Source organism: Lycium barbarum, chromosome 3 (assembly GCF_019175385.1).
Source record: "Lycium barbarum isolate Lr01 chromosome 3, ASM1917538v2, whole genome shotgun sequence".
Classification (NCBI taxonomy): Eukaryota; Viridiplantae; Streptophyta; class Magnoliopsida; order Solanales; family Solanaceae; genus Lycium; species Lycium barbarum.
In genome coordinates this window covers 124,126,623-124,141,038 of record NC_083339.1, presented here as the reverse complement: position 1 = coordinate 124,141,038, position 14,416 = coordinate 124,126,623, and the positions used below count along the sequence as shown (strand labels likewise).

Below are 14,416 nucleotides of genomic sequence, written 5' to 3'. Positions count from 1 at the left end.
AATGCGCACGTGGCGAATATCAATTGGATAATTTTTCCTCGATGACGATTCTTCCTTCTCATTTCACCTTGTCCCATGGTTATCCAATTTATTATTTTCTTCAACTACTCATTTATGAAATCGTGAAATAGCTAAGGATACAAAAACTTGACAGGTAAATTGATCTACTCTTTGTATGTTGTTTTTATCTTCAGCCAATGATATCCCTAAACTAGTTGAGTCAGCTATACGAATCCTCTATATCTATTATTTTGCTCTATTTTGGTCCAATTCATTCAAACTTTACTGAACTAATGGCTAAATTGTGACTATTATCCTTGAATTTCTTACATCTGTTCCCTAATTTGTAAATTTAGTATTTCTATTATTCCATTAGGTTATGATCTAAATATTTGTGAGGAATTGGATATAGACACACATGTAGCTTTGATATTTTATCTTTTTATAACCTAGGATGTAAATTAACGTGATGCTCCTTCGTTCTTTTTTTTTTTAAGCTTTTATAGAACCAAAAATCATCCCTTTAGCACATATAATTTGTAAATTTAGTGTATTTCTGTTGTGCCATTAGGTTAGGATCTGAATCCTTGGGCAGAACGCTATATACGTTTACATAGCTTTGATATTTGGTCTTTTTATAACCTAGGATGTAAATTAACGTGATGCTCCTTTGTTCTTTTTTTTTTATAGCTTATGTAGAACCAAAAATCATCCCTTTAGCGACATGTAATTTGTGGGTATATGGTTATTCATTTTATTGGATCTGATTTAGAGCATTTGATTTTGACAGGAATTAGAGAAGATGATGAGGTTACAAACTTATGGTGGGCTTAGCCTAATAGCTACACTGGCGGTTATTTATCATGCCTTTACTAGCAGAGGCCAATTTTACCCAGCAATGGTTTATTTATCGACGTCCAAGATCAGTTTGGTGCTTCTTCTTAATATGGGTCTTGTTGTTATGTGCATTTTGTGGCAGTTGACAAAGAAAATTTTCCTTGGTCCTCTTCGAGAGGCCGAGGTGGAGAGGCTGAATGAGCAGTCTTGGCGGGAACTCATGGAAATACTTTTTGCCATCACTATTTTCCGGCAGGACTTCTCCGTTACGTTTCTTGCGATGGTAACTGCGCTGTTGCTTATCAAGGGTTTGCATTGGTTGGCTCAAAAGAGAGTTGAGTACATTGAAACAACTCCAACCGTTACTAAGTTGTCCCACATTCGCATAGTTTCCTTCTTGGGTTTTCTCCTCTTCATAGACAGTCTCTTTTTGTACGACTCCGTGAACTATTTGATACGGACAAGACAGGCATCTGTTTCACTCTTCTTTGCATTTGAGTACGTTGAGCTCTTCTGACTCATTTTTGTTGCTCTCTTTTTGCTTAATATGTGCTCCTTGAGTTCCACTGCTAGTTAGTGAAAACCTTGCCGCTGTGAAACAAAAAAAGAAAAATGAGGAAAAAGAAAACAAAAACAAAAATTCACACCCTTTTACTTTTTGTCCTTGGTCCTTTTCTTTTATAAACTAGAGTCCTAAATATCTGCGATATTCCAAGGGAAACTAGAGATGCTAGTGAGCTTATTAGACCAAGGGCTTCCGTAGTTGGTGTTTCATGCCTTACAAAATCACTTGGTTGGGACATGGGATGTATCATGTTTACGTGTGTGCTGACACGTTGGCAAAGGTGACATTAGACTTTGGATCTATGAGTGCTATTTTCTTTTATGCAGTTCTGTCTCTGCTTATCTTCAAAGCTGATGCAAAATGCTGTGATTTATGTATGCATATTATTACCTCAATGTTAAAGCTCGTATGGGTTAGAATCCTGATTTGTCTATCATTAGGGCTGGATGATGTCAAGTCTCTTGTAATAGCAGTCTTATCTCATATCTCATGTAAAACTACGTTACAAAGTTTAATCAGGTAAATATGTTAGTACACCCATTTTTCAATTCTCTTTGTTAGGGTTGATCTCTTATAACGTATCATTAAATGGATGATTCACTGATTGGTTAGAAATCTGTGAATTTTTCATGCACATGCTGCCATTGTTATATCAATGAATTCTATTATCACATGTCTGATTCACCTATCGTATTTGTAATTGCTGGGAAATATGTTCATGAACTTGATTACTTCTCATATTGTTTTCCCCAACTGCAGTTTGATCATGTTAACTGTATCCTATATCCTTGTCCCTAATGAAGAGCAACTTTTGGGTAATGATTCAGGTACATGATACTTGCAACAACAACTGTCTCAACTTTTGTAAAATATGTCTTCTACATAAGTGACATGCTTATGGAAGGACAATGGGAGAAGAAGCCTGTATATACCTTCTACTTGGAACTTATCCGGGACTTGCTCCACTTGTCTCTATACTTGTGCTTCTTCATGGTGATTTTCATGTAAGTCAATTTTAAGTTTTGCAGTTTATTTTTGTTATTATCAGTGAAAACTTTTACCTGATTTAAAAAAAAAGTTTTGCAGTTTATTTTTCTCTACTGTAAGTGTATAGAAGTGTTTCTACAGGACCGAATAAAAAAAAGTGTATAGAGGTGTCTCTTCTGGATATAAAAGCTTTCATCTTCTCTAACATAATTTGCTGATGTGATCAAAAGCAACCATACTTGTTGTAGAAACTTGCGCCAGTCCATTTATTTGACTGCTTTCATCCCCCTTTTATTTCGTTAGGAAACATTTATGGATGATTAATTCCTTACCTAACTTTATCAGAAAAGAATTCCTTCTTGAAATTTATTGTTGATATCAGTAGCAGCCAAATTTGTTGCCATAAAGTTGCCCTCTTCCTTATTATACTTAGTCTGACCAACACAAGATTTAAAATCAAGTTCAAAATATACAGAATTTGGGATTATTGCCATAAAGTTGCCCTAGTCCGTGAAACTTTTTTTTTTTAAAAAAAAAACTTCAGTCAAGTATCTGGGCATATGGTCCCTGTTAGATTTCTGTCTGCACGTTATGTGGCCATTAATTGTGGCGTTACCTATGTTTTGGAAGGTGCAGAAGATACCCAATTATTTGGCTACCCTAATGGAACTTATCATTTATGATGATGAAATAGCTTACAGTGAAGCATGTTCATTTCTTGGATGTGCTTCGTACTTTCTGTTAGTAAACTGGTACTAAAATGAAACAGCTTGAGTACGTCATTTCTCTAACCCCCCCCCCCCCCCCCCTCTCTCTCTCTCTCTCCCTTTTAGGGTAAGGTTTTGAAAGACATTTTGATTCATTTATGGTTGCAGACTTTTTGCCAGCCAAAAAAACCTTGCAACAGCCTGCAATTTACCATGCTCCTTTTATTTGGAAAGAGGAGGGGGGGGGGGGTTGGGTTTGTAAAGAATTCACCTTTTTCTTTTTGATCCACAATGTTCTAAAGCTGTACTAAGGTTCCTCAAGTATGCATAACTATATAGTCAAGTTGGTGTGTGACATTTGTTGCTTGTTCTGCAGATCTGTATTTGACTTTTGATAGAAGAGCTCATTCTTGTTTATCCATGTTACTTTCTATTTGTTGACCCAGGCTTGTCTATTAAGCTCGTTCTTTGCCTTCCCCTCCTGTTATTATTACATTAAGAAACCTCACTTTATTTATTTTCTTGTACTTTCTAGGAACTATGGCGTGCCCTTGCACTTGATTCGGGAGCTTTATGAGACATTCCGCAACTTTAAGATTCGAGTTGCCGATTATATACGCTATCGGAAGATTACCTCAAATATGAATGACCGTTTTCCAGATGCTACACCAGAAGAGCTCACTGCGTAAATTGCTCGCTTATAATGTTAATATAATTTTTGTTTCTTCAGAACTTTCTTAATCATTTAATCAATTACTTCTATGCTCATGCAGAAGTGATGCTACCTGCATTATATGTCGTGAGGAGATGACCACTGCTAAGAAACTTATTTGCGGGCATCTGTTTCATGTGCATTGCCTCCGTTCATGGCTAGAACGGCAACACACCTGTCCTACTTGCAGAGCCCTTGTTGTGCCAGCTGAAAATGGGACAAATGTGGTAGGATCTCGACCAGATATGCAACAAGGTATTACTTATAGCTTGATCACTTTCTGCTAATTATACTTTTAGTGTCCAGTGGTGTAGCCAGGGATTTGAGTAAGTGGATTCGAAAAAAAGAAAGAATTGTCACACCTAAGATATGAACCTAAGTCGAGGGGATTCAACAGTTTATATATACAAAAAATTATTTTTACCCTTTTTGCATAGTGTAATTTCCCAACGAAGGGAATTCAATTGAACCCCATTCACGAAAGGTAGCTATGCCCCTATTTGTATCAACTAAACTAAGTCAGATTCCTTTGAGTGACAGAAAATGGACTTTTCTCTTCGGGAGTCTAAATCTACATGACTTTGTCAATTATATGTAGCACTAGGACTTGGATGCTAAGTCATCCATTCATTGCTAATAAGCTGGGTAGAGCATCAAATTGTAGCTTAAGTGCTGATGTGTGAATCACGTCGATATTAGGCCACTCCAAGGGCGGCCTTCCTAAGATGTTTGAGGATAGTTGATTTTTTTTTAATATTTTTAATTTCGAGGTTTATACTTTGTAGTTCTCACTGATTGTGGATTGCATTTCTAGCTTTTTCCTTTTTTTGAAAAGTGATTGTATGTCTAGCTTTTTATCCTAAAGGATGACATTCACGTCAGAAGAGCTAATCCTGAGTAGGGACACTTCTATGTATACGTGTTTTTGTACAAATGGATGAATGTGGCCCTTATATATTTACTTGCTGAACCCTTTGTTAATTCTCTCCCTCAGGCCCTGGATCAAGTGCGGCAAGTGCATCTCAGAGTTCGCAAGCAGATACCGTGCCGAGCAATAATGTTAGCCAGCACCAAGCTAGAATCCAAGCTGCAGCAGCAGCAGCAGCTGTTTATCAGAAGTCTTTTGTTTATCCTTCTGTACCAACACAAGCATGGTATGATTTTCTTATCTTTTATGTAAACACATTATTGATTATTTGCTTTTCATATTTATTAGACCTTTCCTCATCCTACAGATGTGAAAAGCTAAACTATATCTCTCTATATTCCTTTTTCAGCCTACTAGTTAGTGATAAGTAATTAAGGAACTTCATAGGATTTCATTGTGGGAACCAGCAAGAGGGAGTTTCATCTTTGTTATACATGCTTTGCCCACACTCTTGTGCAATTTGCTACTGCACTGCTCTTTTACGCAGGGTAGAGCTGTTTTGGTTTTTGTTCCTAAATTCTATGGATCATAAGTCAACTCCTGTTTTCTCTCTTCGTCCTTGTATTGCTATTATTATTGGATGGCTACATTGAGCCTTCATTTCTTGTGCTTCCCAAATAAATTTCTTAAAAAGGAAGATCTGTTAGCATATTACCTGGTACAGAAGTTACAATCTGTACCTCCGCGCTTCTTTTTTCTTATTCCAATTTTTACGAAAGGTAACTTGTGCCTCTTAGATGCTCCTCAATACATTTAAAACAGACCCATTTCAAGTTTCATCGTAGTAGTTTGGGAAGTCAAATGTACATTTGTTTGAGATGAAGTTAACATGGAACTGTATGCTAACGAGAGACGTTGTTTGCCAATTCACAATCTAATTTTTAGGTGCCTTCAGGGATTGTGATGTAATCACTAGTCTGATTCTGGTCCATTTCCCATTCATTCATTTTGGGTCAGTTGCCTAAGAATTATTTGGTTGTCATGGACCTCCTATTAACAGCTGCCCATTTAGCTGTGCATGACTGGCGAGGGGGTTGCCTTCGACTTGCAGTTCTTTGTTCTGTGATGTAAACTTGTGGTCAACTTTTTGACAGTGCACCCCTCCCTGTGCCTTTTTCTTTCTTTTTGGCAGTTGAAGAGGGGTCTGCATTTCTTAACTATTGGAAGGAAATTGAAACAACGGTTCTTGCTTGCAGGTCTCCTGGATATAATCCAGTTCCTCCATCCTATAGTCCAGTGGGCAGTTCTGCCAATGTGCACTCAGATGGGGAGCGGGCATCGAATGAACAATCACCGCGCAATCGATTAGCAAATATTCCCTCTGCTCAATATCCACAATGTGGTTTTCTCCCTTTTCAGTATCCAGGTGCTAACAACCTTAGTATTCCAAAGGATCAACTTGAGGCCCATAAGATACTTTTACAGCAACAAATTCAGGTAGGAAAGTTTCTCTGCTTGATTGATATCTTTATCTATTATGCATTTGGTATTATTCTGTAAACGAGTTGGTAAATTTCCATGCACAAATCAGCTCTACATTCATGGAACTTGAAGTGGTCATTTCTTCAATTCTATTCACCTATGTTTGTGTAAATTTTTCCAACTAGTATTCTGGAAAAACCATTGTCAATCTTAGCGAACTGCAAAATAACTTTTTTTAGAGAATATCATGATTTAGATTTAAGTTCTGGATTAAGAACATCTGATAACCTACTTGATCTTCTCAGATGAGTTGTACTCTATTTATTCCCGAGCATTTCCTTTTGTTATTCTTTCAAGTAATTTAGAGCTCACATGGGCCATGGCTCTTGATTGGTATTTACAATTTATCCGATCAATTACTTTGTTTTGTGGACAATGATCCCTAGGTAGAGTTCAATAACACAGATTGGAATGTTAGTCAGGGATATTTTTAACTAGTTTTAGACAATTGCAGGTGTTGCTTTATTTGTTTAGTTATGTTATCATTTTTTTTGGTGTTGTTGGGGGGGGGGGGGGGGGGGGGGTTTGGGGGCAATTTCTTTTAATGCCAATAGGTGGATGTGATTAGAAACATAGGCTCACTGCAATCTGATGTATACCATTCATCATGCACATGGCTGCTTTGTAGTGGACTGCATTCTCATTTTGGAGGATTGTTTTTCCTTACTCTTCTCTCTATTTTCTATAATGCATTCATTTAATCTCTCACTGTGAGCTTAATTCTCATTCAATTAAGCTGCTGCTGTACACTGAATTTGTGATCAGGTTCTGCAAACACAGCTCAAGATTTTAGAGAATCCAAACACACACAAAAACTCAGATGCTTTAGGAATTTCTGATATCAAGGGAAAAGCAATTTCGTCTGAGAATTCTCAAGGACAAACCGAAGGTGCAGAAATTTGAAGCTAGCAAAACTGTATATTTATGGTAAGGGGAGGCTGAAGTTTGGACGTACAGTTAGAAATAGTTAGCAATTGAATGATGGAATTTATAAGAGGTTCTGTGAGTTGTACAATGCTCGCGTGCTATGGAAAGTGTTGTATTTTAGTTCAGCAACTTATTGTTTTTCTCTTCTGATAGGATTTCTTCTTGAGAATCTCAAAATCTTGTACGATGAGTTTTAACTTCACATATGATGTACTATACACAATTTTCTTTAAATAAACTTCACTACTTCTATACTCCAGTCTCAGTAAAAAATAATGTACCTCCTAAGCCAAGCATTCATAGGTTTCCTTTTTTTCTCTCTTATTTTTCCGTGAGGCTAAATTGCACTCAGTAATAAGAAAGTTGAACTACGGATTGTAGCTATAAATTGAGCTTTTAGGATGTACCACAATATTGCGTCGAGATTTGAGTGTCAGATTTAAGAAATTGAGCATGTACTAGAGAATACCACATTTTCTTATTCTTCTGCTTTAGCACACGACGGGAATATGTTGCAGATGATCCGCGAGTACTTCGACTAGCAGATTTTTACTCTTTCCCAAACAGCACAACTGGGAAAACACTCGGGGTGTTTGGTTTGGGTTAGATGCGAAATTCTTCATATAAAATTGAGGGTGTGATCTAATGGTCAATAAAGTGGGTTGAGAAGTACGAGATCTTATGTTCTAAACTTAGTAGAGACAAAACCAATATTTTTTCTTCTCATCTATTCAAACTTTAGTGGACAGAGTTACCTAGTAAATATTGCTGGTGAGAGGTGGATGCAAGCTGATTCGGACATCACGGTTATAACAAAAAATAAAAATAAAATTTAGTACTAATTTAGAATGCTCATAATCGTAAAAATGTCTTTTTTCTTTTATTTAAAGAATAAACAAATATTTAAATTATACATTCTATATTAATTTGTAATACATCAAACATTCACCAAAAATATCCTTGAATTATTAATCCACGCATTATTACTCATGTGTTACTAAAATCTAAATTACAATCCCTATTACTAACTCCCTCATTATTAATTCATGCACTATTAATTATCTCCGCATAATTATCTTTGAGCCAAACGACCCCTTAATAATACAAGGATTGTAACAGAGGTATTAGTAATGCAAGAATTGCAATGTATATCAAAGTATTTAGTACGACATTAATTAGTAATGTTGCAAGTATTTCTAGTTAAATGACTAATATATGTCAGATTGATACGCAGTGTATAATTAACATATTTGTTTACTCTTTAAAAATAAATATTCTTTACGAGAATTAATTTTATGATTTTAACTTTTTAATTCATGCATTGCTAATTTCCGTATTCATATTCTACATTTTACTTGTATAAAATAATACATAGATCCCCGCATAATTTATGTAAGTATTATTTATGAGAAATGTAAAAACTAACAACCAAATATTGTTTAGCTTAATGTGGAGTTTAAATTTTCTCAAATCCAAGAAAACATGATATAAATTAGTGTTGAATTTTATGTGGAGATTATTCTCCTTTGACCCAGATCAAACAACCTCTAAGGGGTCGTTTGGTTTAAAAACAAGTTATACAAAGACTGCAATGCAAGGATTAATAATAAAAAAAAATAGTAATACATAGAATGTAATGCAAAGATTATTTTTTATGGAGATTATATTTATGCATAGAATGTATGAATTAACCTCGAGTTTGATGGGGAGAATAAATCTCCTCTAACCCAAATCAAAAGACCTTTAGGATGTGTTTGGTATGGAGTAAAAATTCAATTTTTCCATATTCGGTTGGTAAAAATGGTTGAAAAACAAGTTTATTAAAAATTAGAAATATGACTTATTGGTGAGAGCAGGGGAAACAAGTGAAACTTGTCTTTGAATGTCTCATGTCCGTTCCTATTGCCCTAACCACAAAAATTCTACATTTGTTTTAGCAACAGAATTAATTACGTCCTCGTGAATTGATATAAATGTTAAATCAAAAGTCAGGTGCTAAAAATGTCACGATCCAATTCGTGAATCGTCATGGCACCTACATTGTCCCCCCAGGTAGGTGAACCATTCCAAACTCATGTTAATAATTGATAAGAAATATGCAGAAATAAACAGTGATTTAAACTAGAAGATTCAAGTTATATAAATAACAAGTGCAAAAAATATTATAACCCCCAAAATCTAGTCTGGACTAGTACAAAAGCTACTACCAAGAAGATTCAAGGTCTGATAAGAAATAGAATCTCAAAACACAAATACTGTCTCAAGAATACAAAGTAGAAAGATAAATACAGCAAGAGTCTCCGGGTTGCGGATCTAGCCAAAGCTCACCCTGGAATCTCGATCAAGTAGGCTCGGATCACTCTCGACGACAGGAACTGAAACTAGTAACAGACTATGCACTCAAAAGAAGAGTACAGAAAGAGTAGCATCAGTACAAACAACACGTACTGAGTAAGCATCATAGGCCGACTAAGATTAGTTCACGCATACAAGCATAAAATCAACAAGATAAGCAGATAGGCACATAATACTCAATCCAAGGTCACAAAATATCCCATAACTGAATCACAACCTAGAGGAAGCTTCTAAATCACAAGTCTGTCTTATCACAATAATCTCAATCGATAATCAGAACCCAAGTTCTGACTTAGGCAGAGTCACTACCCAGCAATCTAACCTAGTCCATAATCCAATCCATGCCACCATAATAATACGAACCGACCATACCAAATCACTGGCCAAATACCTCAAACTTGTACACATATGCTATATGGTAATGTTTGCCCAATAGTCATGACTTGCAAGGGACCCATGGTGTCCATGTACCACTCGTTCCGGAACTGACCTCGGATCACGAGCCCATAACTAGGTCATATCCTCACCCCCGGTCAAATGTGCCTTATATATATATATATATATATATATATATATATATATATATATATATATATATATATATATATATATATATATATATATACACACACACATAACTAGGCCACATTCTCTCCTCCGTCATATGTGCCTTTCAAACATATACTGTATGCAAGATGAGTATTCAAAATATGGTTCAAGGCTAGAACCCCGAGATGAAACATCAACTCAAAAGTAAGGATGATCAATCAATGAAATCAAATGCCAATGAAAATGCAAGTCACAATGCCATAAGCCATATCAGGACTTAGATAAATCAGCCCAACTATGGGATGAATCATACAACCCAGCTCAGTCAACATAAAGAGTCTATGTCACCTTTTTCTTCCATTATCGTAAGCACACCTCACAACTAAGTCTTGCATCACCACAATGTTCCATTTCCTTTCATATTTGCCATAAGTCGTTCATCAATCATTTCCAAACTATTTCCATCATGTATGCATGCAAGAATGAGAAATCAGTGCAATGAATGTAAATGAATATGCTACGAAGATCACAACCACCCTAAGTTGTATCAAATCTTGCATAGATCTCATTCGTGCCTTATCACAAGTACACATCCAATTCAAGTCCAATCTCATTATATGATCACAATATGAATCTCAATGTATTTCCAATTCAAAGTCCATGTGGAACATGATCAGCCCATAATATCAAGGTCAATGAATACAAGGCACTATTTCGCAAGTCATAACAAGACTCAGATAGATCACTCAACAACAGCAAGGATATGCAACTATCACAATCAACAAGAAGAGTATATATAGACTCATTCCTTCTCATATTACAACAAATACACCTCAGGTTTCAGTACATAAAGTAATGGCGACAAGCCCATATAATCAGAAATCATACCAACCTATATAATATCCAACCAAACACCACGTCCGAAGATCTAATCATGCTTTCTCCCATCAATTCTATACAATATATATGTTTCGCTAATCAAAGTCTAACTAAAGTAAGCCGCAACCTACCTCGAATGCAGAACAGGAGCCATGAACTACTCCACATGAGCGTTCTGTTTCCGAAGCACCTTAGAATGATCAAAGTCTAGCAATATAATGCTAAGTAAGCGATAGACCTTCTAATCAAATAAGAACAAAAATTGGGCAGAAGACCTAATTACTTCTACCCCTCAATTGGGTGAACTACCCTTTTTAATTGGATGAACTACCCCTCAATAGTGAATTTATCAGAACTTCTATCCCAACAATCATTAACCTCCAATTTATGGGTTTCCAATCAATTTACCCCTTTGAAATGAGATTTTAGGCCAAAGTTCCCATTTTTATTAGAACCCTATGTCTCAGTAAACAATTCTCACCATTAATAATGAAATTCTCATCTTAGGAAGTGATAGTCTATACTCCTAGATGATAGAACAGTAATAAAATTAACTTTCCACAATTTATTCAAGGTTTTACTATCTTTAGGGTTCTAGGACCTTCACCCACTATTGATGGACCTTAAACTAATTATGGAACTTGAAGAAGAAAAAAGAATGAACCACGTAAATATTAGAACTTACCTTCAAGGAGGAATTTCACCTTAGCCTTAGAAAACCGCCTCTCACTTTCTGGGAACTGTTTTTGGTGTTATGAGAGTAATGACTTCGAAATTTCAGTATAAAAAGTGGGTTTCTGCCCCTGTCGACTGCTGCAGCAGTCCCTAGCTTCGCTATAGGGGTTTCACTACAGTGGGTACGCTGCAGCGGACCTCCCGGTATGGCCCGCACTAAAATGACCATAACTCTCTAATACGAAGGCGAAATGGGACGAATCTTTTTGCTATGGCTTCGTAATTACGAAAAGATCTAATGGTTCAATTGAAACACAAAAAACAAAGGTAGTTTGATCAATATGGTGCCCCTTATAGCCAAAGAATTACGGTGAAAACATCGAATACGAGCGCGTCAAAACCCAAATCCATCTGAAACTCTTCGGAACCTCACCAAACTTGTGGACAAGTCTAGAATCATCATACAGATTTGTTGGAACTTTCAAAACATTGACACGGGGTCAGCTTAGTCCGATGTTGACCGTGGTCAACTCTATCTCTTTAACTTAACTAGTTCCTCCACTAATGACTCACATCACACTCAAACCTTTCGGAAACCAAACCAATGACTTCACTAAGTCATAAATCATACTAACGGGACTCGGAGAAGGGTCAACAAGGGTAAATGGGTCAAAAACACTATAACGACCAAACGGGTCGTTACAGAAAAAATTGTAAATCGTTCAAAATAATTGATAATGTGAAAAATGATTTTTTTCTTTGCGAGAAAATAAAGAAATATGACTTTAATAAATAACATCGAAAAATGCGTCCTAGTAATCAATAAAATGGCTTGAGACCTGCGAGATCTTAGGAGTCGTTTGGACATCATTTGAAATCATGATGATTTGAAGTTGAAGCTTTGTTTGGACACGCAATTTGGATTTTTTTTCTCTCATAGAGATAAAAACCTTACAAGTTGTGAAAACAATCAAAACTTTATCCATTATACAATCTTATCAAATGAGCAAATCATAGTTCATAAAATATTAATACGCTGCTAGAAGACATTTCTAAAAAATACAACGTCAATTGATTAAACTTTAGTTCAATCGAAAGGAAAACTGAATATGAGTTGTAGTGTAGCTACTCATTAATATAATCATCACCCATGGTTAGTAAGCGTAAATTTGATATAAATATACTATAACTTGCAGATCTTTTAATATTTGATATAAATATTAAACTTATGGGTCAAGTTTTACATTTAAAAAAATTGAAATCATGATTTGGAATCCCAAATCATGCCTTTTTAGATGATTTGGGATTTGAAACCGTGATATGAAGTTGAACTTGAAATTTTGTGTAAATTGCATAAACAAACGCTGGTTTGAAATCACAATATGAAATCATCATATCGCATGTCCAAACGCCTACTTAGTTCAAATCCTAGTGGATGCAAAAACTTCACGACGCCGGTTAGTTTGATGGATTTGAGTGAAATAATCATTTGATATTATTTTTTCTATTATTTGGTTTGGGTTTTGAATCATATATAGATATATTGGTAGATTTAATACATCAATTAGTGTATCATTTTATACCAGAACCAATGCAATAGAACAACACCATCATTAAGTTATATATAAATAAAATACTCAAAATTGCAGAAACTACCTTTGTGGTCTCCTCAGACCCTTCTTCAAATAATTATAAGTTAAACCTAACACAGGTTTAACTTATACACTATACTGTACATCTAATTTGTAATATAAGGACCAAACACTTGATAAAAATAATTTGTACATTACAATTTCTGCATCAATAATTATTGTATTATAATCTTCACATACTTGTTTGTAAATAAAGCGACTTCTAGATGGTTTTGTTCCATCTGGCCAAGCTTTGATAAACAAAGTGACTCCCTTTTTTTTTTTTTAACTAAATAGGACCCAAAATCAATGAACCCAAAAACAACAAGAAAATAAGAGAACAAAACAGAAACTCCACTTTCGCTGTTGAGCATTCGCTCACTATTGTGACTGTGAGCGGGCCCAATTCCTTCATTTTCCCTCTTTTCCCCTTTTCATATCCGCAAAAGCGGGACATTGCAACACGCAAACCAGTCCCAAGTCGTCACGTTTCACTAACCTTAAAAAATCAAATTTAAAAAGCATGAAAAAACGCTCCTCTCACGAACACTAAATTAAAAAGAAAAGGGATAATATCATTTTTGGTTCCTAAATTATAGGTATGTTATGGACGAAGTATATTTAACCTTCAATTAATCGAAATGTGTGTTTTTAGTCATTTTATATGTGAGAAGTATGCTCTATTTGAATTACTTTTAGAAGTATATTGGCATTAATTATATAAAGTAACAATACAAATTTAACATAACACATGAATAATTAGTGGTGAAACGATTAATAATTATAGTAAATTTGTGAATGATTACAAACAAAGGGATAAAAAATGCACATCTCAATTAATTGGAGGTTAAATGTGCTTAATCAGATATCATAAGGATTAAAATTACTCCGTGCGTCCCAATTTATGTGATATACTTTATTTTTTTAATTTGTCAAAAAAAGAATGATACATTTCTATATTTAGAAAAAAAAGTAATTTAACTTTAAACTTTTCGTTTTACCCTTAATAAAATGATTTCAGACACACACATATTTATAACTTATTTTATACTGTAAATTTTAAAAGTATTCATTTTTTCGATAACTACATATCTAGTCAAACTATGAGCCTGTTTGGATGGGCTTATGCCTATAAACTGTTTTAGATAAGCTAAGTCAAATGGGCCTAATTATTTTTTTAAA

At 35.1% G+C, this 14,416-nt stretch overlaps 1 protein-coding gene across 2 annotated transcripts; it reads left to right on the top strand.

The window, feature by feature from the left end:
- LOC132632234 (ERAD-associated E3 ubiquitin-protein ligase HRD1B-like) lies at nucleotides 1-7,399 on the top strand. Of its 2 annotated transcripts, none has more exons than XM_060348086.1 (8): nucleotides 1-154; nucleotides 791-1,335; nucleotides 2,230-2,406; nucleotides 3,632-3,781; nucleotides 3,870-4,063; nucleotides 4,803-4,962; nucleotides 5,933-6,173; nucleotides 6,984-7,399. In XM_060348086.1, the coding sequence occupies exons 2-8, from the start codon at nucleotides 803-805 to the stop codon at nucleotides 7,119-7,121; spliced, it is 1,593 nt and encodes a 530-aa protein (XP_060204069.1). In that variant the 5' UTR covers nucleotides 1-154; nucleotides 791-802; the 3' UTR covers nucleotides 7,122-7,399. The 2 variants fall into 2 exon arrangements, with proteins under 2 accessions (XP_060204069.1, XP_060204068.1); XM_060348085.1 differs by lacking the exon at nucleotides 1-154 and adding an exon at nucleotides 196-214.
- Nucleotides 7,400-14,416: the final 7,017 nt, after the last annotated feature.